The sequence below is a fragment of the Lates calcarifer genome, linkage group LG7_1 (genome assembly GCF_001640805.2).
Source record: "Lates calcarifer isolate ASB-BC8 linkage group LG7_1, TLL_Latcal_v3, whole genome shotgun sequence".
In the NCBI taxonomy this organism is placed as follows: Eukaryota; Metazoa; Chordata; class Actinopteri; family Centropomidae; genus Lates; species Lates calcarifer.
In genome coordinates this window covers 9,947,084-9,973,019 of record NC_066839.1, presented here as the reverse complement: position 1 = coordinate 9,973,019, position 25,936 = coordinate 9,947,084, and the positions used below count along the sequence as shown (strand labels likewise).

General features: G+C 42.6%; 3 protein-coding genes across 4 annotated transcripts in view; 2 read left to right on the top strand and 1 right to left on the bottom strand.

Moving 5' to 3' along the window:
* The window catches only part of akap12b (A kinase (PRKA) anchor protein 12b), a 45,286-nt gene extending 35,741 nt beyond the window's left edge, over positions 1-9,545 (top strand). The window contains 5 exon segments of the mRNA XM_018672609.2: positions 1,792-5,036; positions 5,248-5,628; positions 5,630-5,875; positions 5,877-6,162; positions 7,069-9,545. Coding sequence (XP_018528125.1) covers positions 1,792-5,036; positions 5,248-5,628; positions 5,630-5,875; positions 5,877-6,158 — 4,154 coding nt within the window. The 3' untranslated portion in view covers positions 6,159-6,162; positions 7,069-9,545.
* Positions 9,546-11,204: 1,659 nt separating this feature from the next.
* On the bottom strand, positions 11,205-21,065 carry zbtb2b (zinc finger and BTB domain containing 2b). Its single transcript, XM_018672604.2, is given in 4 exon segments — positions 11,205-14,298; positions 14,300-14,569; positions 15,130-15,310; positions 17,974-21,065. Coding segments are annotated over 3 exon segments (1,590 nt in total). The 5' UTR covers positions 15,303-15,310; positions 17,974-21,065; the 3' UTR covers positions 11,205-13,151.
* On the top strand, positions 17,569-25,921 carry armt1 (acidic residue methyltransferase 1). Of its 2 annotated transcripts, XM_018672605.2 has the most exons (6): positions 17,569-17,944; positions 22,293-22,402; positions 22,785-22,890; positions 23,011-23,252; positions 23,633-23,798; positions 24,234-25,921. In XM_018672605.2, exons 1-6 carry the CDS (start codon positions 17,837-17,839, stop codon positions 25,014-25,016), a joined length of 1,515 nt encoding a protein of 504 aa, XP_018528121.1. In that variant the 5' UTR covers positions 17,569-17,836; the 3' UTR covers positions 25,017-25,921. The 2 variants fall into 2 exon arrangements, with proteins under 2 accessions (XP_018528121.1, XP_050927813.1); XM_051071856.1 differs by lacking the exons at positions 17,569-17,944; positions 22,785-22,890 and having other exon boundaries at positions 22,262-22,402.
* Positions 25,922-25,936: the final 15 nt, after the last annotated feature.

Below are 25,936 nucleotides of genomic sequence, written 5' to 3'. Positions count from 1 at the left end.
TGACCCCCCTCCCCTTTTTTTTCAGAGGCCAGAGAAGGTTAGAAGGCTATTGTGTTTGAATGAGTGTGTGCCTAGGGAAGGGGGTGGGTCCCCATCCATCCTGCTGTGGTGGAATTTGGGTCAAGGGGATTGGGACTTATTTTAAGGAGGGGTAGTAGAGGCCTGTATTGTTTGGTTTGAATCCTAAAATGGGCACGGATGAGACAGAGTTTAACCGAAAAACAAATAAACATTGTGGAAGTCCCCTGGCATTTAAATTCAGATTATGTTTAGAGCATCCTAAAATAATGTCCCCAACATGGAGTAAGCAGCATAGCTCACATTCCTCTCAAGTCAAATCCATACATAAGATATGGGTGTGCCCCTGCTAGCAACATTAGTGTATGAAGACTCTTTATTTCATCACACAAATTTAGTGTGAGATGTTGCAGTGTTTGGCAGAAGGTTTTACGTGATTACCTCTATTGGTCAGGTTAAATAAATTGCATACTGTTAAGTGTATGTTTTTCTATTTTAAAGCTAAAATATTCCAGGAATGTAGTGTTAGTGAGTGAAGCTTCATGCCTATAATTTAGGAAGAGGATGTGGACAGATGTGGGCACAGAGTTTTACATTTTTGTGTGTGAGACAAGAGCACGTCTTTCACAAATATGGGAAGATTTACAAGCTGAATCCAACTTTCATAGAAAACAGCACATTGAAAATGGGAATTGGGACTTACACTTAATAGTTGAAGCTGTATAGTTTGTTTTGTTGACTGACAGAGGCAAAGAGTAGGAGGTAGTTCCCACAGTGTGTGTGGTTTTCGGCACTACATCCTCATCCTTGTGTTTCCCACTGTGTGTAATCAGGTAAGCTGATATCCAGGCATTAAAAGTCCTGGGAATTTGTTTTGAGAGTCCAGTGGTATCATATGTGAGGTTTCCCAGACTGCAGTGAGATCTGTGTAGAAAGCAAAGAAAAAAAGAAAGCAAAGCTTCAGACACTGGCAGGTTGTCATCCCCCTACGCCTTCCTCTGTCAAAACACAGACAGACATGGCAGATAGGCATCATATGTGTATGTGTGGTTTTTGTCTAGTGTCTCAGCTGATAGTATTTGTTTGTATGGCTACCAAGGAATTACTCATGATAATGGAATAAGTGTTTCAGTCTGATGGTCAAAAGAAACCATAAGTGGGTCACACAATGCATCACTGCACACATTGTATTTTGGGACAATAATCCACAAATTGCCAATAGCATTACTGTTATTGTGCAACATTTTCTCTGAATCTCCCTTTGGGGGATTGCTGGTTTATTTATGTCAATGTCAAAACTTTTATTTCTTTGGCATGTTTATATTGCACAACTTTAGTGGGACCAAATTCCAATCTGATTGCAATTAAGTAGTCAAAAGCTTGATAAAATCATCTCAGAGGGTCAGGATCTCAGCAAATACTTTCTGTACAGCATGTCTAATTATCTACAGGTGGCAAAGAGACTTTCACTGTAATCATAAAAAAATTGCATTTGCTTTTAATGTAGTTTTTCCTCAGAGTAATGACATAGAGATTTTTATGAAACACACAGTGATTTATGCTGTCTGGGCCTGTGATTTGATTTCCACATCACTACCTGAATGTATTGAATTAAATGTTACAAATTGCAGCTCTGGTCGAAGCATTTTTATATGAATGTCATGGGAACATTGTTAGTGATCCTCCTGTAGTAAAGTGAGTTGTGGGTGGAAGTGAGAGAGAGAAATCTGATCAATGTTGTACTGAGAGTTCTTTCTCTTCTTGTCATTTCAGTTGGCCAGCCTGATGGTGTGTCTGTGGCTCAGAAAGAGGAGGCACCTGAGACTATGGGCACCACCCAGGATGAAGTGGCTCCTCAAGTGAATGGCGAGAAAGTGGAGAAAGAGTCTCCTGATGCAAATAACATCTCTGCTGTTGAGGAGAAGGCAGCTGAGGAGAAACCTGATGACGCCAGTGAAGTGGGCTTCAAGAAGATCTTCCGCTTTGTGGGCTTTAAGTTCACACTGAAGAAGGACAAGAGTGAGGAGAAGGACCCCGTGAAGCTACTGACAGTCAAAGATAAAGAAGGAGAGGAGGTTAATGCGACTGAGGAACCTACAAAGGAGGAGGAGTCTGTCATTGCTGAGGAGAAGAGCACAGCTGAAGAAAAGGAGGTTGACACAGAGGCACCTACTATTGAAGCTGAACCCACTAAAGATGACTCTGACAAAGCTGAAACCACTGATGCCCCAGCTGAAGTCCCTGCAGCTGAAGCTACTGATGAAGCAGTCAAGGAGGAAGGAGCAGAGAAGGAAGAAGAAGCCCCCCCTCCCTCCCAGGAAACCACCCTGTCGCCCTTCAGAAAACTCTTCAGCGGAGGACTCTTCTCTAACCTGAGAAAGAAGGCCAGCATTAAGAAGACAAAAGAGGAGGAGGACAAGGAGGCAGCTGCTGAGGAGGAGACAGCCAAGGCAGAGGAAACTGCTGCTGTAGTGGAAGAAAAGGAGGAGAAGGTTGAGGCAGACCAAGAAACCAAGGAGGAGGCACCAGCAACTCCTGAGGAAGAGAAGTCAGAGCCCAAGGAGGAGGCACCAGTCACTCCAGAGGAGGCAAAATCAGAGGCAACCCCAGAGCCTGAGGTCACGGTTGAAACCCCTGCTCCTACAGCAGCTACCACTGATGAGCCCAAACAAGAAGAGGAAAAGGCAGAAGGTGGTGCAGAAGAAGAGAAGACTCCAGCAGAGGTCACTTCTGAAGCTGAGCTGCTGTCATCACAGGAGAAGGCAAAGCCTCAGGGAAGCCCCCTGAAGAAGCTCTTCACCGGAGCTGGCTTGAAGAAGCTGTCGACAAAGAAACAGAAGGCCAAGAAAGATGCTGAGAGCAAACTGACAGAGTCTGGGGAGCAGGCAGCTGAACAGCTTCAGTCCTCCACCGAGTCAGCAGAGGCTCCTAAACCTGACAGTGGGCCCTCATCTCCAGAGGAGTCAGGAGAGCATGTTATTGCTGTAGAGGTGACCCAGATCGAGTCTAGCCAAGAGACTGACGGTGAAGTTACCTCTGATGGAGAGAAGAAAAAAGAGGGCATCATTGCCTGGTCCTCCTTCAAGAAACTAGTAACACCCAAAAAGCTTGTGAAAAGGTCCTCTGAGAGCGAAGATGAAGCCACGGGGGAGAAACCAGCAAAGTCAGCCACGCTGTCCTCCTCTGAGAGTGCTGCATTAGCAGATAAGAGCATTGAGGAGGAGGCTCAGGAGGAAAAGACAACCGAAGAAGAGCCAAAGACTGAAACCACTGAGAAACTGGTCAGCAGCACAGAGGAGCCCAAAAAGAAAATGGACACCTCTGTCTCCTGGGAGGCCCTAATGTGTATGGGTGGACCCAAAAAGAGGACAAGGAAGACCTCTGATTCTGATGATGAGGAGACCAAGATTGAAGAGGAAGCATCAGCAGCACCAGCAGCAGTAGTAGAGGGGGAACAGGAGGGCAAAACTGAGGCTGCCCTTGTCACTTCCCAGACCACAGAGAGTGAAGGAGAAGGCGTTTCCTCCCCTGAACCTTTAAGCAGCCCCCCAGAGAGAGAATCTGCCTGGGACACGCTGAAACGCATGGTTATGTCAAAAAATAAGGCCAAAGCTGAGGAAAAACCTGAGGAGAATGCTGAACAAGTCCAGTCAGATAGTGAAGCACCAAAAGATGAGTCATCCTTCTCTTTGAGGAAGTTCTTCCCTGGACGCAGGAAGAAGAAGGCTGAAAAACAAGCTTCCACTGATCTGGGCTCAGGCGAAGAGGACTCTGACACCCCAGCAGTGGTTCCTCTCTCAGAGTACGACCAGCCAGCTGAGCCTGAGCAGGAAGAGCCGGCAGAACCACCTGCAGTCCAGACTAAAGTGTCCACTGAAGATAGATCCCCTTCATGGATTCCAGCCACCGTCGAAGATGTTGACGATAAACACGATCAGCTGAGTGACATCCCAGAGGAGGCGGAAAATGCTGCTACACCAAAGTCTGTTGACACTGACATTGCAGATGATGAAACTGAGGACCAGGCTGCACTGCTCTCTAAAGCTCCAGGTCGTATGGGGCGTAGGCTGTCCACAGCTGAGGTGAAGCCTGTCGCTCAGGCTCCAGCTGCAGAAACCACCCCTGTTCCTCAGGGACCCAAGTCGGAAAGTGCAGAGGAGGTTGTGGGGGGCATTGAGGCCCAAATCAGTGAAATTGCACCCCAGACATCTGTGACCGTTGAAGATGTACCAGTAGAGGTGGCTTCTGAGAAAACTGAGTATGAACCACCAACTGACACTGCAGAGGCTAAGGAAAATATCATCCTGGAGCCACATGCTCGTGGCGAGGCCATGGCTATCTGCACTGGCCTTGGCACCAAGGAGATCGCCAAAGTAGCTCTGGAGAAGCCTGCAACCCCCCTTGTAGAGACTGTGGCTGTGGTCCGTGACGCTCTGAGCACAGAGGTGTCAATGGAGGAGAGGCCAGCAAGTACAGAGGAAGCCATTGTTGCAGAAGATGAAGTGCTCAAGGCCCAAGTGCACCAAGTAGAAACCACTGAGCTTGAGCCTGCTGTTGAAACACAGAGTGAAGCAGTGGAAGTTCAAGCCGCCACTGAGAGCTATGAACCTGAGATTGAGAAGGTTGGAATCGTCAGCACTGTCCTAGATGAATCTGAGGTTATTCTGGCCACCAGCGTGAGCGAGAACTCTCCTAAAACCGTAATAGTCAATCCCATTGCACCAACATCTGAAACAGCTGTCTGCACCCAGACCGTAGAAGTCACTGAGCCAACTGTAGAGACCAAGGAAGTGAAAATGGACATGGAACAGCTTGCTGCCACTGAAGAAAATACACCAGTACAAGAGGTGGTTCAGGTTGTGACTGAAGAGATATCATCTACCATATGTGAAACTACAAAGACCACCGTCACCACGGAGACTGAGCCAGCCATCGTTGTAGTCACACCAAGTGAGGAGGTTCCTGTCATCACAGAGACAGTGGTCGTTGTTGCCCCGCTCCACATGGAGTCTGACCAAGTGTCAACCATGGATGTGGTGGAAATGGAAGATGTGTCAGTGTCAGAGCCAGTCTGTGATAAACCAATCGGGGTGCAGGAAGCCAAGGAGCAGCATACAGTTGTGGAGACTGTGGAGACCACGACTGTTCAAACAGTAAAGTCAGAGATCAGCGCAGTCCTTGAACAGGCCAGCGAGAAGACAGAGGAAATCAATGGTGGAAGTGCAGCAGACCAGTGAGATTGAGGCTCAGAGCATGGCCATTACCCAGACTGTCATTGAGGACGCCATGGATAAAGTTTCAGAAGACGCACCTGAACCCAAAAAGCCTGCCACCCCAACAGACACCATCCCGACACCAGTCCAGGCAATAGCAACAACAGAGAAAGATATTGAGATTGCAACTGAGACCCCTGTTATCACTGACACCCCTACTGCTGTCATCTGTGAAAAACCAGCACCAAAGCCACTCAATGTTGCCATGGAGGTCATTGACGCCATCCCAATAGAGGTCACAGAGAGCCTTGATGCCCCTGTTGAGGAGGAGAAGAAACCAGAGGAAGAGTTGAAGCAAGCTGTGGAGGTAAAAGCAAGTGAAGAAACTGTCGTAGTAGGAAGAAGTCGCAGAGATAAAGGCAGAACAGGTCAAGGAGGAACAGAGCAAAGAAGAAGCAGAGGTTCAGGAACCAGATGTAAAAGAAACAGCTGAGGAAGTGAAACCACAATCAGATGAAACTAAGCCAGAGGCCCCTTCAGAGGAGGACAAAGAGAAAATACTTGAGATCCACATGCCAGTCCAGGTGGTCCTGCAGACAGCGCAGGTGGTCGAGGAACCCTCGGTGGAAGAGGAGGCTGTGGTTGGAGTTCGATGGCAACGGTCCTGTGGCTGAAGACGACAGCGCAAAAGCCAAGAGCCCTGCAAGTGCAAGCAAACTCTCAACACTGTCAGAAGAACCTCAAGCAGCAGCTTCAGAAGAGGACTCTGCTCCCAGCCAAGTCACAGAGGCAGCGGCTGGCCAGCCAGAGACAGAGAAAGCACCATCGGGAAAGTGCGCAGAAGTGATGGCACAGGTGATCGAAGTGATTGAGGAGGCTGTGAAGGAGATTGAGCCTGTGTCCACAGAGATCACAGCAGCATCATGAACATGTGAGACTGATCTGACAACTCTTATATGTGTTTGAATGTTTATGATAACCTTTTCAATCAAAAATAATCAATAAGACGTTAAACATGGAGTTCTTTAAAGTAATGTTTTCGAACTCTGTGCATTGTAAAAAAGGTAGTTATTTTCAAAATTCCTCTGTTGGCCTATCATACAATCTTCTCATAGTGGCTTTTTTTGAAACATCAATGGGCCCTACTTTTATTAGGCAGAAGGGGAGGGGATTTGCCCACTGACCAGATGAAAAAGCTTTTGTTCAGGCTATGAGTAACCAGGGGACCTTTGATATCAAAGCAGGAATGCCGCCATTGACCCCTTCTTTGTAGGCCGAGGTCTTAAAGGGAAGCGGTGTGTGAGGGGCAGATGAACTTGTGCTGAAAGACTGATTATGATTCCTCCACTCCCTCCTCCTGTTTTCCTTCTATCACAGACTCAGTATGGAGTCAAGAAACCATGTCGGAGTATGCATTTGTTAGATTCAGTTACAAAGCTTCAAAGAGCTCAAGTTAAGGTTTTTTCAGTTGCTTTGATTGAGTTATATTTTTAATATGTGCAGAGGGATAGTGGAATTTTTTTATATGCAACAATGTTTTAGTGATATGTGTCTGATATGACCACTGAAGGGGAGGAAGAAACTGGGGCGTAGTTCACTTTCATATTTATTAAGCAGACATGCAGTTCTGCAGCAGAGGGGAGTGAGTTATGGCAGCTTAATAGCAGCAGTGGTACAGCAGCCCTCTCACAGTGAGTGTGTGCTGAATCATATACACAAACCTTGAGAGGCTTAAAAGGACAAATGAAAGGAGAAGGATGGTAAAATCAACTATTGCAATTGAAAACCAAAAACTAAAAGTGAATTCTTTTCCTGTTTTTGTGCTTCTCCACCACAGCTGAAGATACAAGACTAATGCCTGGGAGACACACTGTCTGGACCAGGAAGTGAGTGATAATGGAGAGAGGGAGAGAGACAGAGAGAAAGAGGCTGCTCTGTGGTAACAAGCTGAGACGGGGCCACGCCCATCCCGCCCAGAGAGACTGAGTGACTGAGCAACAGCTCTGCCATTCTCTCCACCGCCTACCCCCCCCACCTGTACTCCAACCTTATCCCCGCAGCCCTGTCACAATGACATGACGTCCCACTGACACATCCTCACCCCACCCACCTACCCACTCTCTCACACACACACACACTCACGCATGTCCTGTGCCTCAGAAGCAATCCCGTATGGCTTCCCGGCTGTAAATCTGTGTGATGTATGTTCAATGTCTCAGTGACTTTCCATTGCCCTTGCTGCATAAGGCGAGAGTCTGCAACCTGGTCGAGTACGTATCTGTGGGCGTGTGTGTTGTGTATGTGTATAGTAGTGAGAGTGAGATGGTGTCAAAGGGTGAAGAGATGGAGGATTATTATCTTGTATATTGTATTTATATCTTGAGTATTCTTTCATTCACCCCTAAGTCTTTATTTTTTTGTTCCCAATTTGTTATTGTATGGACATTATTGCCTGTTTTTAAAATCCCCATGTTAAGCTGTGATACATTAGATATTTTTTGAGCAACTTTATAACAGCCAGTTTAAAGGCTGACACAGAGAAACATCTGAAAAGGTTTCTAGTAAAATTTACCAAAATAAATGTGAAACTGTTGCATAAAAATGCCTTGTGTGTCACAGCTCTAACTGTCATATTCAAAGATTATTTCAAGCATCTGTAGCAATTATAACTAAACCATGGTACATGTGTGATTCCACTGACAGTGAGTGATAATGCTGACTGCAGAGAACAGAGGAAGGGCAGAGTGTGGTGAAATACACCACATGTTTGACTTTTGACAAATTCTCCTGTCACAATGTGTTCTTCACTCTGCACCCCAACAAAAATACTTAATAAGCTTCATGTAGATAAGAAACAATCACTGCCTGACTGTGAAAAAGACATTGTTACACATTATACTATTATAACACCTTCGATTGATCACGTGGCAGAGGTATGTGGTGAACAGTGACATGTAAAGGATGTATATGCCATTTTTTTGACACTGGAAGAGTCAGACTAGGTAGACACGTGCATGTAAGAAACACAAAGCATATCATGTTCACAGTGTTTAATGGCCATGTTTTCTGAGTTACTGTGTGACATACTGTATGCATTATTATCGTGTAGTAGTTTTATTAAGGTTTAACACCTTCCTTACTACACTATATTTATATTTCTTGACGAGAAAGCAGTATTTTGATGCCCTCTGCTGCCTGAAAGTAGTACACCCTTTAGTCTTCAGTCATTTGTGTCATTTTGACTTCAACGCTGTGTTAACAAGGATGTTTAAAGTATGAAAACCATCTTTGCTCTGTTCAGTCTCATGCTAGACCTGCACTATGTCGTGTTGCTCACCAAGCAAGATAGCTCAGGTTCATTAAACTGGCACCAGGGAGGACGTAGACTCACTTTGTGGTTGTGGATTTAGAGAGGCACAGACTGCATGGTACCAGGAATAACAACAAAAGCTCATTTTACTCTTAATTTAAAAGCCAAATTGAGTTAGGATAAATCAGGGAGTCACGTTCTTTCCATTGCTCACAGGATAAGACATCAGTTGCATTCAATTAAATTCCTAAAGAATCTGCTCAGCTGCTTTGATTCACTCATCAAACCTAAGTCATAAGGTCAGGGGTTATTTTGCAAGTTTAATGGCCAAATGGGGGATGTTATAGGATGGAGGAAATTAATTAATTAATTTCATTCCTTGGTTCCAGTTTTTCCACCAAAGCAAACGCCTAGTAGACACGTGCATGGGTTACAATGGTATTTCTTCATTTCCCTACCAAATTTGACAAAGTTGCACTGTGTCAATCATTTGAATTTCTTGAGAATTAATGGTGAGTGCATCTATAAACCATTCATTTTAATTTAGTGGCTCACATTTCACTAAGCTTTATGACCAAACGGGAGAAAGATCAGGAAGTTCAGACCCATGTTAGGTCACTTCCCTTTACTTTTACTCTAGAGAGTGTTACACATCCATGACACTTGCTTTATGTAAAATAACTGAGTAAAGATGACAGAGTGAACTTAAGACTTTTGCTATTGTTGCATAATGTAAAGCATTTAGCTTGGGCACTCGCCCACCCTCAGTCCTCCCTGCTTTTTGTAACACACTTAACTGTGAACCTGTTAACATTTGTACAGATTGTATACCTACTGTATGTACTTAAAAGTCATATTGTTGTAATATTAACTAATAACCCGCAGCCATTTAGCATAATATTCATGTAGCATGGTCTCAATTGTCTTTTATATTTTCCAAGCTGTTAATAGTAAGGATACAGAAACTTGTCTATATTTCATTCAATAAAGTTAGAGAAAATTGGTGTGTGTATCGTTTTCATTCTCAAATCTTCTAATAGATCACTAGAGAGACATTATCACAAAGATTAAACTAATTGGTGCCACTTTATTTAAGTTTTCATTAATGTTTTTTTCAACATCTATAACTCCTCCTGTAGGAATCCTAAATTGAAGGCTGATTAACAGTTATGAATATGGTAGATCATAGTTGTAATAATATATAATGTGTCTTCATAGAAGTTAGAATTGTTGAAAAACACTCAAAATGTCAATTTATCTGCTTATAGCAACATTATTATGTGTTATAAACCATTTAGTAAAGTGTTACCTGCCTACCATAAATAACAAAGAACGTCAGTTATAAAAAGACTTGTTTTTATTGTTCATTCTTCACTGAAAATAAAGCAAAACAAACAAAAACAAAAGTGTGTATACAGAAAATAACTCACATTCCTGAGAACACAGACTGATCACAGTAGTTGATGTCAGATGGGCACTAGAGAGTGGGGTAATTCTGTGTACACTCAAGTATAACTGGGGGGGGGGGGTCCTTAAATTATTGTTGCCATTTACAACAGTGGACAGAAAAGACAACTGTCAAACTTCTCACCTTCCTGAGATAGTGAGGTGTTTAAACACACACATACACAACCATTTAAGTTATAAGACTGGTGCTGCAGAGGAACAATTACCTTCAACTGAGGATGGATTTCATCTTGTTTTATAAAGCACATATTTTTGTGTATCAATTATGCTCTGAGAAAAGAATGTCAGTAGTACAGCATTTCAATTTGCCTCAACAAACCAAAATTGAGACAAGACACAAACAAGACTACACGACTCCTTCCCTGTTGGTTGATATGAAACACTTGTAAGAGTCAATTCACAGACACTTGTGCTTTTATGTGAACTAAAATGTGATAGAGTGTTGATGTATAGTCAAAAGATGGCAAAGACAGTCATGTAATTGGCAACCACATTAGTAAAGACATCACTCTTCAAATTTGATAGATTTCCCCGTAACTTCAGACCTGAGTTGACAATACAGATAAACAGCTCCACCTAGTCAAACACTGGGCTCACTGCATCAAAAGAACAACTGTTTTCCAGTACTTATCACTGGAGGATGTTTAAGTACAAAAAATCTCACTTCAAACTAATTTAGCTGGGCTTCATCCTCAGTGTCACAACACTGTACTAGAGGATGAAAACTCTGCCTGGGTGAAAATGGCTCAAAATAAAAACAACAAAAAATGACAACATATATTATATAACATACTAGGGATGGGCATTTGTTTTTCACTAAAGATAGAAACAGTAAATCTAACAAAGACTACATTTAAAATATTTTTCAGTACATATGATTTTTTTTATATCCAAATTATATTAGTAAATCTTTTTTATAGCTGGACACTAAAATTATTATACTTGATGCACCGTAGATATTTGGAAGACTTGTCTTTGTAACCTTTCAAATTGAATAAATTGAGAGGATTCCAACTATTTATGTTTTTGCAGCAAAAAAAGGCAATTTTATAGTAATTAAAATCAAAACAGAATAGATTAATTTCCCATTGGTGGAAACAAGAATACTGAGAGTTTTACAGGCCTATCTCCAGTGAATTGTGAAATGTGAATGATCAAATATGTTAAAAAAGAAGGAAAAAACACATTTTTATATGTAAAGTTATCCTGACAAGTTTTAATCACAGTTAAATTGCAGGTTTGTAGCAGAAAAATCAAAACAATGCTCATTGGTATTGCTAAAATTATACTACCCGAGCTGGGTTATCACACATAACATGAATTATTTAACTGCCTCATCACTTTGCTTGCTTCACATTTACTGGACAAGTATGCAAATATTTTTCACAATTTCCAGTCATCAGTAGTAGACAGAAAGTGTTCCTGTTATCCCAAAGAATTGATGTTGCATTACGTTATAATAAATAGCACCTTTAATATTCCCATAACACATGTGTCCAGAGAGTCTAGTTCACAGAAATATCACCCTGTTATTATATTTCTTGCAAACATCTTGTTACAGCCAACTCTCTCCACATGACACGGTCATCCTTGCCTGAGTTTACATGACCTCTAACTGAAAGGTTAAACAGTCAAACTCTGCTGCTCTAAACCTCTACATCACCTACATCATCATTGTCATCGTCAACATCTGCCTGTTTTCTCCCACAATGTTGGAAACTGGACAAAGTTAAAGAACGAATATAAATGTCAGAAAGTTTACAATATTATCAATCTACAATACAGAGAAAATGTTTCCCTTTGCACAGTGAGTAAGGAGGTTAGCAATTAGTACAAATTTGGCAATGGGAAAAGAGACATAAAATCCTGAATAATCTTTTTAATTATAACATACTTTTAAAAGCTCAATATCATAATCAAGCCCAGATTTTACTCAAAGAAATGAAAGATAAATGTGTTGTGCCCATCCCTAATACATAAACTTTTGTTAAGCCAAATGTATTTCTATTTTGAAAGCTATTTTTCTACTAATATATATACACCTTTGCAATATAACATAGTCTTTGTAAATATAATGCTGTATATAAAATTAGAAAAGCATGTCGAACAAAATTTAAAGGGCCTTTAGAAGTAGATTCAAGCAAATTATGACATAGACAAGATGTACAATACTGAACAAGGCAGGCTCCCATCAAAATATGTGTGTGTGGATGGAACATGTTGCTTCTTCAATCAGTAACCAAACAATATAACAAGTTAAAATGAGAAATCAAGGGGAAAAAAATCAAAGTGGTACAACTGTAAACACAATGACAGCTCTTGCTTGTGATGTGACCAGTTTTCTAGATTCTCCTGACTATTATTTTGAAGAGCAATTATGCTTTAACATGCTGCAAAAAAAAACCAAAAAAAAAAAACAGAGACCATGACCACACTTAACACAGAGCGAACGACTGCAGAGAAGGGTCATAACATCTGATGGAAGACAAATGCACTTTCCTGAATTAGGGACATCAACTCAAAAAAAAAAGAGCACAGATTGTCTCAGGTCTGAATATTCTGTGTGCTTTTAGCTGGAATTATAATCTATACCTGACCTGCAGAATCAGCCCCTCATTAGAAACAGTGCAGCTCAAGAGGTTCCACTTCTTTCTCCTCCTCACACCTAGCACTGCCAACTCATCTCACAACATGCTGTCTCCTCCGGAACTGTCTCAGCTTCCTCTTCCTTTTATACTGAAAGTCCTGCCTGTGCGGCCTCGCCACAACGACAGCTCTTACAAGAAAACAATGTGGCACATGTGAGTCTAATACCAATGTTCACCAACAATTAAATGATGAGATGAAACAAGGTAATAGTTACTTCCTCTCCCTCACTGGTATTTAACTGGTATTTAGCCAAATGTTGATTTTTTTTCTTCTCTAATGATGTTGGTTTCATCTCCCGAGAGTTAAAGGCTATTTACTTTAAACATTTTGTCATACATAGGGTCAAAAAACTCCAAAATACTGTACTCAAAGACAAAACAAAAACATTTTAAGTAGATCAAGAACCTCCAACATACATACCCTGACTAACTTTAGCTTACCTATTAACCATAATTTAGAAACATGTTAAAAAGGACAGAAACACAGTTTTGGCACTACTCCACAAGGATCTCCTCAGTCTTTAGGGGTTCTAGGGGGGTGCCAGAGTTGGACAAATCAGAGCCTTCATCTTTGGAAAACTCTTCACGCTGGAGCACCATCCCTGCCCCTGTGTTTCCCTGCAGTCCCACTAACCCCCCTTGGGTGAAGCACAGGTGTTTGATCACCTCATTGGGACTGGAGAAGGTGGTTGCGCAAATGTTACACTTGTAAGGCTTTGATGAACCCAAGAACATTGCCTCCATCTGGCTGCTGTCGTCGCCCGCCGTGCACAGCTCCATGCTCTGTCGGTCCACCATGGTGTAGGTGTCGGCCCCCTGGTTCAGGCAGACGTGACGGGCCGCCTGGTTGGCCCGGCAGAAGCTCTTGCCGCAGGCGCTGCACTTGAAGGGCTTCCCTGTGTGGATGTACATGTGCTCACGCCAGTGGCTCTTCTGAATGAACTTGCGCCCGCAGGTGGAGCACTCATACTTCCGCCGCTTCACCTCCCGGTCCAAGTCGGCGCTCTCCAGGTTGTCGATGTCCGCGATGTCGGACGGAGGCGGTGTGTCTGCCTGAGAATTTAACCCCCCAACCCCCCAGCTGGACGTGGATACCTCTGCTCGGGGAGAGTCCGAGTTGGTACCTGAAACAGGTGTTTGCTCGCTGTCACTGATTATCTCGACTGCTGTAGTAGCAGCCTGGGCACCTGACCCTGGCTTGCTTCCTTTGAGGACGCCCTCTACCTCTAGCATGCTGTGTTCTCCAGTCATGACAGGTGAGAGTGCAGCACTGGGCTCAGACAGGGTCTGCTGAATAGCCTGGGTGTGCTGTAGGAGGTGCTCTCTCAGCAGGCATCTCTGGGTGAATCGACTCCTGCACAGATGACAGGAGTAGTGCTTCCTAAAGGACGAACTCCTCTTCATGATGCTGGGCTTCACATGGAGGATGGCACTGGCTGAGGAACCATCTGCACTAAGCAGGTCGGCTCCCCCCTCCTCGCCTGTCGGCTTGGCCCCGCTGGTTGAGGCCTCCATGTCGGGGGGTGAGGAGGCCTGCTTTGGACGGTAAGGAATTTGCGTATGAAGCTGCGGCAGCTGCCGTGGATGGATACTTCCCCTCTGAGACGAGCTGCTCGACCTCAAAGGGCGAGGAGAGCTGCCGTTGTGCGGGCAGCCTGGCTGACAGCGCCACCTGTTGGTCAGAGATCTGGATGCCGTAGAGGGAGGTGGAGAGGTTGATGCTGTGCTCGGGGTGTGAATACACCGACTGGCTGGCCTCCTGCAAGAGCGGATAGGCATGCAGAAATCTGACTCCCTGCTCCAGCCGTGCAGGGTCTATCAGCTGAGGTGCGAGCTTGCCCGTGTACATCAGGTTCAGGAGGTAGCTGAAGATGTCTGGCTGTATGTCCGCAGCCTTCAGACGCACACAGTCACTGAAAAATAAACACATCACACTTAACTTGTGACAGACAGTGTGGGAGGTTTTGATAATGTTAGATGATACTGTGTATTATCAACAGCAGCACTGATACAGGTTTCAGCTATCAACAGAAGAGGGCAATACAGAGAAGTGGCTACTCCTCATATCTTGACTATATGAAGAAAATTTAACAGGTCATGGATTGTTGAAAACTTACACATGAATAAATCTGTTTGAATGAAGTGAGCTCAGTGGGTGAACCAGCACACATTGTCATGGAAACACAGATATGTTTTGATCTTACAGGCCCTCCAATTTGTCACCTCAATCTGATCCACTGATTTGAACAATGACATTAATTGTGGGTCATCACACAAAGATTTAGATATAGTCCAGCACTCAAACACAGAGAAAAAAGTCCTTGTATGTTTGACAACACGAGAACAAGTCAATGTTATTTTGACATGTTACCTGTAAGTTCTGCTTTAAAATTTGGTGCTGGGTAAGTTTTCTGATGTGACCACTTAAAGGTGTTTAAAGTCTGATATCACTGCTACTACATTCCTCTTGTACCTGTCCTGATGGATGAAGAGCATTCTGAAGTAGTTGGAGAAGGCAGCAAGGACGGCTTTGTGGGCTTTGAAGAAGACATCTCCTATAGCCACAGTGCAGTCGCACAGGAAGCCAAACTCCCTCTGAGCGTTAAGCTGCTGCAGCAGGATAAGACCATGGTTGGCCAACTCCATTCTTCAACCTGCACAAAGACACACACACACAAGCAGCAGTGAGTTTCCTGTCTGGAAAGAGACCAGAGTTTATTGTGACCACAAAGAGACAGGCTGACAGGGGTGATCTAACGACCTTGTAAAGGCTAACTTAACACAGTAGTGAAGAATCATTTTGTGAGACAATTTGTCTCGCTTTAATGTCACAGAAAACAACGCCAATTCATGTTGTGGCTATGGAAAACTAAACACCTTGATCTGTTTTGAACACTGTATTGCACTAGTGAGTATTTGGACATATTTTGCAAAGGTAATTAAGCATTACAACAAGTAATTTGAGAACTCAAACTTTTTTCCAGGACATGTAAATATTCTTGTTCTACATACACTTTGAACAGAATATATTTTTTTACACAGATCACAACAAAAGTGTTGAGTCTGCTTCCTGTACAGACTGCCTTGATAGTTTTAAAAGCAGCTATTTTCCCTGCTCTCTTATGACAATTGCCAGAATATAATTCTCACATAATCCCTGGGATGAATAGGTTTAACGCACAGTCTTGTAATAAAATAACTGTCAAATATCTAGCACAAGGTTTCAGTTTCCAGTGATATGGGAAAGATCTATTAAATTGTTACTTGTTCCTTCTGCTTCAATAGGAACTGATCCAAACTCCAAACTCAGTGCTTTCTGGTGACCAGTGAGATGGGTGTTGACCTCAAAAGGTTACTGGAGGACTACGAGGGCTTCAGGCCATCACATGATCAGAGTAATGGGCGTCGGCATACATTCCATAAGGCAGAACTGGTTCTACCCCCCTTCCAGAGGAGCCCGTGGGACAGGGTGAATCTCTTTTCTCCAACACTTTCTCTGAACCCACACACGCAAAGACAGGTATCGAGGCAGAAGATGATGGATCACTTCATCAGCTAATTTACCCCTGGTAGATCAGAACTCAGCAGCTCTTCATACCTCCTGCTACATACATATGCATATAAACACTCCACAAGCCCTCTACACATATGTATTTCATCAGAGAGGTCAGAGTGCAAAGATGCTTGCACTGCACCACTCTAGGAAAAAGCTATGGTTCCACATTTTGTGCAAGGGAGGTAAGGCAGCAGCAGCAGGTATTAAAGATGCAGAGCACCCACCAACCACACTCTAGTACTAATAAACTGGGTGTATTCTCATCATGTCAGTGCTGAAGACTTGGAGGCCCCTAAACACTCCTCATCCCTTTCCTGGATCATCCTAATACATGACAGACAACATACAATTTCACTAAACCTGGCACTGACTCATGCTGTGTCACTACACCTTCATCACAACTCAGCGCAGCTGCAGACTCTTTAAGATAAGTAACGTTATTTGAATTATGGTAAGTTGCACGTCATTTCAGACTTTTTTCAGCTCTGGAAACAACAAAATGTGAGAGCAGCAAAAATACAGCATCACAAAAGATAGTTGGTTTGTGGTATTCAGATATTCTGTTGGACCTGGAGGCACTGAATTTTAAGGACATCACAGCGAAGTTGTTTGGATGGCATACTTCAATCTGACTTTTATTTCTGGCATAACATTGTCCGAGAATGGCTTTAGTTTAGTGCTACTCCAGAAAGTACAGTGTTATTTATCTAAAAAGCAAACATCTGGTATTTTACCACTTGCTATTGAAATTGGATGGTATGTCAGTTTGAAAGGAGAAAGGCAATTGATTCAATGTGCTATGTGAATGATGTAGTAAATTAGTTTCATGTCGTTTTCTATTGTCCTTTTTCAAGCACTGCTCAATACTTTGTTTAGTAAGATAGAAACAGATGACTGACTTTGTAAATATAGATGAAACAGTCAAATAAACCAGTGACCAGCATTATCTGTGGATATGTCAGTTCTTTTCTCTTCTTTGCTTTCACATAAATATGCTCTTGAAAGAATACGTAAGTACTTATAACAATGTACATTTATCTGCTCTTTTGTTTTTGTGTATGTATTTCCGGAGGATGCATGTTTTGTAAAATAGCGGAGTCTTCTAATCCCATGTGAGATGTAGCTACCAGATGTTTGGCTTGACAGAGAGAGATCAAACAATAAAACTAAACTATTAATCTTCCACAATGGGCCAGCTTGAATTCACATGATGATCCAGTAAGTTAGCCACAGCACCATGTGTTAATCAATACTAACTTGTTTGCAACAATAAAGCACCGCCCCTGATGTGATGTAGACACGTGGAACAGTTACTTCCGTAGTGAGATTTTCTGTTATTCGCCGTTAAAACCGCCAGTGACTGAAGCATGTGAGGAAGGTAAACACGCTGCGGGAATAAAACTGTCCAACAATGAGAATTGAAAATAGCAGCTAAGAACATTAAACCTTCTATGGGGGCACACAAAAACGAGCGCGCCTACATTGACTCCTGCCTGTGCCTCGGGTCTGCTCTCGGTTGCTACTGCTAGCGCGAGAAAACGGACATGCATGCACGCACGCGGGCGCGAGCACACAACACACACAGAACACACGCGGGGGAGAGCGAGCGAGAGACGCAAGGGGGATGGGGCTGGTCACGAACGCGTTTCTTTTTAACTTCCCCGTGACAATTACAGTTAGCCAAAGCGCACACAAGTCGTCAAATAACATAACACTGCCAGTAAACGAGGGGGTAAGTACGTAGCTAAAAAACAGCCGTACCTGCACTCCGCTTAAATCCGTGGAGTTTGCCGTGTCGCCGTTGTTTGTTTGTTACCGGGGACTCGTCCGTCCTCTCTGGGCTCGCAGCAGCTTGTACTGTTCCTTGCAAACGCAGCATTCGTTGGCGGCGGAGAGGGTCGTCCGTCGGTGTTTTCCGGTTAGGGGTTTTACGTTACAATCACATGACTGTGGGTAAAAACCAGCCTAAGAACAGCCGTTGCAAAAATCCGTTGAGCAAAGGGGCGGTTGAATTAACGTTAATTTCCCGCACTGTGTAACCGTCCGTGAGAGCAACCCCCGCTACAGCCACCTTTTTGACAGCCGGTGAGGTCGAACATAAACGGCTAACAGCTACGTTGACTCGCCGTGTGGTGGTTAATCATTGTGACTCTGCCGTTAAAGACACGTTAAACAGAAACCGAAGTGTGGCTGTGTGTTGTCCCTCACCCACTCTTACTGAAATAACACTGTTTGCCCACGATCTTCTCACATTTGCTTTTTTTTTTTTTTTTTTTTTTTTTTTTTTGGTGCTGAAGCTTCCAAGTTTATTTCGTTGAATATTTAAAGTTCAAAAGAAGTAAATAAATATTTAATGTTAGCACATATTAGCTATATTTGAAATATTGTCACTGGGTATTATGCCTATATCTTTATCTTTAATTACACAGATATAAAACCTAGAGATGAAAATCTACATGATTAAATAAAATGATTTTCCCCCTTTTGAATCCTTTGTAACAAATAGGACACAATAACAATGTGATACAATAATAAATTAGCTTACAGAATTTGTGGGACCATTTAAATACTATCATTTTAAAAAATAAAGTTTAATGCATCTGTTAGCAATTTCAGTGAGCTTTGGTATCAAAATACATCTAGCTGGGCATAGCTTTTTCCTTAAGTTTGTCTTTGAGACCATAATTTCTGTGACTGTGATGTGAAAGCCACAAAAAGAGGAAGTGCAAGTTTTTTTTTTTTTTTTTTTTTTTTTATCACATTTTATACTATGAGGCAGTTGTAAAGAGCTTTATAGAAACTTAGAATTTAAACTGATAAATTATTGAGTTTACATTTGTTTTTATTTTTTTAGAAGACAGTTTAAACTTAACCTTGTCAAAGCTCTTATTTTACTATAGACCTACCCTGTGGAGGCAAGATTTGAGTTAGCTGTGCAAAAAGGGAAAACCTACACATTACTTTTTGTTTGGAAAGTTATGCGAAGTGTGACCTGATTCCCACACAACTCTCATGAACAGTATGACACAAAATATTGAATATACGTTCAATTTATATGTTTGACTGTTGTCTCAAGACTACACTGGTTTGTATACTGGTTTATAGTTGATATGTGCCACTGTAGATACAAGATTATTATGTTTTGATGTCAGATTATCTGCTGTTTGGGCAGGCCTTAACTGTTTCTTTAATTTGTGAGGATAGGCTCATTTCCAAGCATCTAATTAAAAGAGTGCAAATAATGGCAGAGATCTAACTCATGCCAGTATCCACATAAGTAACAAGACTTCTACTCAAAGGCTACCCTTTTAAGCAATACTAGTGCATAGTAACCTGTGTTCACCCTTACATACTATACCCAAGCAATGTCAGACCTGCATAAACAGTAAACAATATTATAGACCTCTTGTCGGTAATGACCTTTAATAACCCAGTCACATCAAACAACAGCAAAAACAGCAAACAATATTTGTGACTCATTGCGTCTGTGTGAAAGAAGTAATTCCCCCTGCTTGTTGTAGACTCTTAATGAGTTCTTAAATTACTGCTGTAATTTTGTGATTTCAACAAAGTATTGCCTCAACTCAAATGTCTACTGGAAACCCATTTTTGAACAGAGAGAAGTCCCAGTGAGGGAAAGGAGTAGGTCAAGATCTTGGAAATTGATTTCAACCACATATTCCCTGTCCAAAGGTATGGGAAGTGTAGAAGGACCTTTTCACAAATGCACTTTGGAGCCACATCAATATTTAGTCATCAGATATTTTCATCAGTGAGTTGGTGGATGTTGTCCCAGTGTAAACACCAATCACCCCACCCCCCGACCTCTCATTATAGAGTTGCATGTCAGCCTTAGGGCAGGGAGTCCATAGGAGGACCAGACTAAGCAAGTTGCAGCTCTCTGAAAACGCTTGTTGGCCAGGCAGAGAATGGGTGGAGAGTCTGTAAGAGGAGACGGAAGACATGGGAGGGGACAGAAACAACTATGAACCAGGACCCTGAGGACCTCAAACTCTCTGTCCAGTCAACAAACAGCAAAACTAGCTCTGATCTAGAGTTCACAACACTACTGAAGCTAATTAGCTAATAAAAATGTGGGCCTGTGGGAGAGCAAAATGTTTCACTAACAAAACATCGATTGAGACCAGTGGTAGAGCAACAGTAGATGGTAATGACAGCAAAACAAAGGCATGTTTACTTTGCTGAAAGGCACACAGCAGGGGTTTATTGAAAGAAGCAGATAAACTGTTACCACACTGACTCTCAGGATTAAAATCTATACATTCTGATAAATTGATTTATATGATAATGCTGTATCACCAGGAACAATGTTACACTCCTGTCTGCCTCTGTTCATATGGCTTTCTTGTGCCCTCTTCAACCTTTCCCCGGTTTCTTTTTTCTCAGAACAGCTCGTTCAAAAGAGATACAGACTCTTCTCTCACATGACTGCCCTGCCACTGATTTCCACTAAATTGATCTTTTGTGCAATAATGCATTTGCAAAACCAGCAGCAGAGTCTGCATGGAATCGCTTAAAACGTAAAAAAAAAAAAAAAAAGAGAGAGAGAGAGAGAGATTTGCGTCGAGATTTGTCTGATCCTGACGTCAATACACAATATTAAGCGACTTTGCACGCAACGCAATCTATGACTCGAAAGAAATAGTCCGTGAGCCTGCTGCTGTTGCATGAGACGACTGTGTGGTGAGCTGAAACACCTGTTTAAACAGGACCTTTAACGTTAACTGCCACCCTCCCCCCACCGTTCATGGCCTGTTTTGAAACCGGAGTGGTGAGTCACTCCTCTCTCGGTTTAGAAAAACAGATCCGGCCAGGCTGGGGCCCGGCGGGGGGATGGGAGGCCGGCGGTTGATGAACACCGGAGGTGGACGCAGCTGGACTCCCACTCCCAAGGACCCCACATCCTGACAACGGCCCGTCGTGTTCCCATAGTGACCGGGGCTGATCGGGGGGGGGGGGGGACTGATGTGTCTATCTTTCCAGCCTGATATTCGTGGGTGCAGCCAATGAATTGGTCATGTTCTTTAAAAAGAGAAGAGCGGAGAGGCCGTCCCGGTTCCCAAACCAAAACGGACCGCAAACCTGAAGCCATTAGTTTGGTGCCTGGTGCCTCTTATTTTGTCATGGGGTAGGCTTACTTGAAGCGTTTGTTTTTTTCTTGTAGATATTTGATTCAGTGGTAGAAGGTTAGTATAACCTAGAAAGTATAGAAGGCAGCCTTTACAGCCATTTTTCAAAGAAAACAGGTACAGGCAGCCTCACTAAAATGCTGATGATTTGCTACAAGAGCAATATAACATATTACATAAACTCAGGCTATGTTAAACACACAAATGACTTCACTACGCTGTGCATACTATACTGTACGTCTGTATTCATGGATATTTGTATTTAATGAGGGGTCCATAGCATGGACTCAAGAGAAACGCTTCCCTCTACCAAAATCATACTCCACCCCCCTCTTGCTATTTCCCGCCAAAAAGCCTTGGGGGGAGGGGGATTTGAAGGGGTGGGGTTCGAATTCTGCCCTTTTCTGATAGGGCAAATCGATGTCTCCATGACGACGGTTGCCCCAAACAACGAGCGATGCTCTGGGTCCTGCAGCAGCAGCAGCAGCAACAACAACAACAACGGAATGCCATGCGCAATGCAGTAACGCGCGCCACTATTTGATCCACCTAAGAAAAGACTCACTTTGAAGTTTTGAAGATGTAAGGCTGATGTGTGGTCACAGTCACAAGAAATTAAACACGGCACGGTTAAACATCTTTGAAATATACTCGCAGCTACAACACCCATTGACACGGGACACACCTACTGCCGACATTGCAGTTTACACACCAGCCGCTAGATGGTAGCATCGTATACTAAATAAAATGGAAGTCAACGGGGAACCAGGAAGGAAATATTACAATGTAAAGTACTTATTAGTATAAAAATAGTAGTAGCGAAATAAGGGGAAGTTGAGCTTGATATAGTCTGTTTTGTTGCGTCACGTCCAGAGGAAAATAAACGTTTTCAAACTGCAAGCAGACCCCCAGCATTTGTTCTTGTCTTAGGATTTTTTATCGATAAAGTTTGTGTTTGAATCGTCACCCACTGCTGAAATGATGGCGGCCGATCAAACTGTGCACGGAGTTCCTCCTTCATTGTCTGCCAAAGTGGTTGGGTATGTTGACAGCTGATTTTACTACTTTGTCACCACGTTAAATAATGTGTTTAACTATACTGCGGTATCAAAATGGCTTCATAAGGCTGGGACTGTTGTGGTCAAACCAGCAGTAGCATTAGCTCTTTGCTAACAGAAATTCAGTAAGTTGCTAATAACCGAGTGTGTACATGCCACTAGCCAAATGACGTTGGTTCAGTTCATTTAAAGTAAATGTGCTTGTTGACGGCACCGATATACGTGCAAGTAGCATTTTGGTAGCTGAAACGTTAACAAAGCAAGGGTGAAAGAATATCTTGCTAATTAGCGTGGTAGTCTTAACACTTGCTGCAGTTTCAAGAAATGGCTATGTAACGTCAGTGAATATATTGTTTCTCTGCAGGTCATTTGCTTATTTTACTGTAAAAGACAGATTGCCGACCATCTTGACTAAAGTTATAGACACAATACATCGCAACAAAAACAAGTTTTTTGAAGAATATGGAGAGGTAAGAATTGTTTTCGACTAGCTGAATTCAAGCTGTTCTCTTCAACTGCACCCAGAATTATGAGGCATATTATGAAACATGAATTGATCTCGCTGGTGTTTCCTCTGCATTTTCATACAGGAGGGTATCCAGGCAGAGAAGCAAACAATATCTCTGCTGTCTAAGCTGAGGAATGAGCTGCAAACGGATAAGCCAATACTAGCATTGACAGACGGCTTGCACGACACAGAGGCCTGGAACCAGTACCTGCAGAGACATCAGGGAGTGCAAAGGGACCAGGAGTCTGTCAGCTGGTTCAAGTCTCCATGGCTTTATGTGGAGTGCTACATGTACCGTAGGATACAGGAGGCCCTCTGGCTCAAGTGAGAAGTGTATACATCTTTTAATGGGTGCTGTCTCTGCCTTATTTCTGCTTCTGAGTATTTGTCAATATATTGCTATATTTGTTTTGGTGGGCAAGTTTTTTTTAATATAGTATTTGTTACACTGGGCTGCAATGCAATGTGAAGACAATGATTTGAGATCTGGTTTCACTCTCCAGTTGCCTTAAATCATTCCTGGAAAAATCTGCCATAGTATTTTCTTTATAATGTTATTCCATTCTGTAAAATGTAGCATCCTTATTCTAATTATTAAAATAATTATTCAAGGAAATTACACTATAAAGCTTGATATGGTATATGATAAAATAGGAAAGTATTGCTATGCTGTTGCATGATTTTCTATCTGCTTTTTCTTGCAGTCCCCCCATCAGTGACTACGATGTCTTTAATGAGGGAAAGACTCAGAGCTTTTTTGAGTCTCAGCAGGCTGTCATGGCCTTGTGTACATACTTGGAGGGCATCAACAAGAACATGGAAGGGCTGTCCAAGAATCAGTTGCTTGAGCATTTCAACAAACTCCTGCTGGTCAGTATCCTCAGTACCTTACAGTCAAATGAAAGTTTAATTATGAATGAATCAGCGAGAACAGATTTATCCACCAATCCCTTTTCTATATTTCTTATTCAATTTAATTGGACTTTCTATAATCAAGTTAAATCATTGGACCTGACCTCCTATGCATCCCTGTCGGAACTGGAAGCAGGACATACCATGATGCTGCACTTATGAGGCGCAGGGTTTTCATCAAGTAGTCAACTTTAGTTCACCTGTTCGATGTGACTTATGGTAGCCTGTAGAGGGTGATTAGAAGTGAGTTAAAACAATAGGTGTGTAGTGCTTTACAGCTATGGCGGATTAGCACTCAAAGTATGAATAATCCACTGTGACATGATATTAATTGCATAATATTAACATAAACTGATCATTGGGCATTCATAGTTTTTACTTGACTCGTCCTAGGTTTCTCTGTGGGGGAACAAGTGTGACCTGTCTATCTCTGCTGGACAAGAGAACTCGCAGAAGATGAGTCCAATAGATTCCCTTGACAGCCTGCAACCATTCATCTTGGTGAATGACTCTAACATGGTATGGTCAACTCTTATTTCTGCTCAAAGGCCAGGACAGTCAGGGAAAGTCACTGCAGGCAGAGTGGACATTGTACTAGACAATGCTGGCTTTGAGTTAGTCACTGACTTGGTCTTAGCAGATTTCCTGGTTTCCTCCGGTCTCGCGCGTGAGATCCATTTTCACTGCAAATCTATCCCATGGTTTGTCTCAGACGTCACAGCGAATGATTTTCAGTGGACCATCCAGCAGACCATGGCAGCCAATCACAAGTGGATGTCCAAGAGTGGTTACCAGTGGAAGATCTATGTGAAGGAGGGTGTGTGGTCCTATCATGACCATTGTTTCTGGACGCAGCCCCATGAGTTCTGCGACATGGCAGCTGATGCTCCTGACTTGTATGCGACCCTGCAGGAGGCAGACCTGGTGCTGTTAAAAGGTGATCTGAACTACAGGAAGCTGACCGGGGACAGGGACTGGGACCACACAGTGGGCTTTGATACTGCACTACGAGGATTTGGGCCTGCCCCACTGTGTAGCCTGAGGACTCTCAAGGCCAACGTTCAGGTCGGTCTGCAGCTGGGCCAAGGGGAGAAGCTCACCTCTCAAGACCCAGACTGGATGACCAGTGGCAAGTACGCTGTCATTCAGTTCTACAGCCCAAAGTCAGAACAGTAAGACTGGCCACAGCATGTCACTGGGAAGATGTGGATTTTATAAGAGTGTTACAGTAACAAGTACCATAAGCAGATGATACCTTTAAGCCATAAGACCATTAACTTATACGAGTTTGTTAAATGGTGTCTTCGTTCCTCATCGTTAGTTAGCACTTCATCATGTTTGATACAGAAATGCACAATAAGAAAATGTAAACCAAAAAAAAAGAAGGATTTTCAATACAAATTTGTACCATCTCATACTTCAAATGCTAGCACTTTGGGGTTTTGATGTTTCCCCATGATTTGAACGCAATCCTTGTTTACAGTGAGAAATTTAGAGGTAACAAATCAAGGTTGCTTGCTAGTTTATGTATTGTGCACAGTGTATGAAGTCACAATGTTTACAAGTTAATGTAGATGCTGTTAACAATTACTGAGTTGAAATTGAATAAGCATTGGGCTTTATAAATCTCTGTTATAGAGCGGCAATACTTACGTTTTTGCATGCAACTGGGGAGAGTGATGATAAATATAATATATTGTTATTTTAATCCAACTCAGCTCAGGTTGTTTTACTGTTGCTCTCAGTGTCATTAATATGCATGCACCAAAACATGCAAACTAATATTTAAATTCACTTAAGGCACATCATAACATCATTTGAAAACTGTTTTGCTCGGTTTGAAAGTTGGTAGACTGTGTAACAATAACTGTGATGACATATGCTTGTTTTGTTGTAAACAGCAACCCAGACCTTTGTATCTTAGTAGATAAAAGTGGATTTCTCTGTGCACATTGTTTTGTCATTTAAATCCTCATTGTCAGTTTCATTCAGAGGTGAACTTAACTGGATTCTTCTCATTGCTGCAGGGGAAATCATATCACTTTCATTAATGGGTTTGATTTAATAAAGAACTGCAATTACTTGTTTTCCTTCTG

What these genes read in the sequence shown, in the direction of transcription:
- armt1 (XM_018672605.2), top strand. Translation starts at nt 17,837, where the DNA reads ATGGGGCTGGTCACGAACGCGTTTCTTTTTAACTTCCCCGTGACAATT. An exon ending in TTGTCTGCCAAAGTGGTTGG is followed by an intron (nt 22,403 to 22,784) that starts GTATGTTGACAG and finishes GTTTCTCTGCAG; the next exon opens with GTCATTTGCTTATTTTACTG. An exon ending in ATTTCAACAAACTCCTGCTG is followed by an intron (nt 23,799 to 24,233) that starts GTCAGTATCCTC and finishes GACTCGTCCTAG; the next exon opens with GTTTCTCTGTGGGGGAACAA.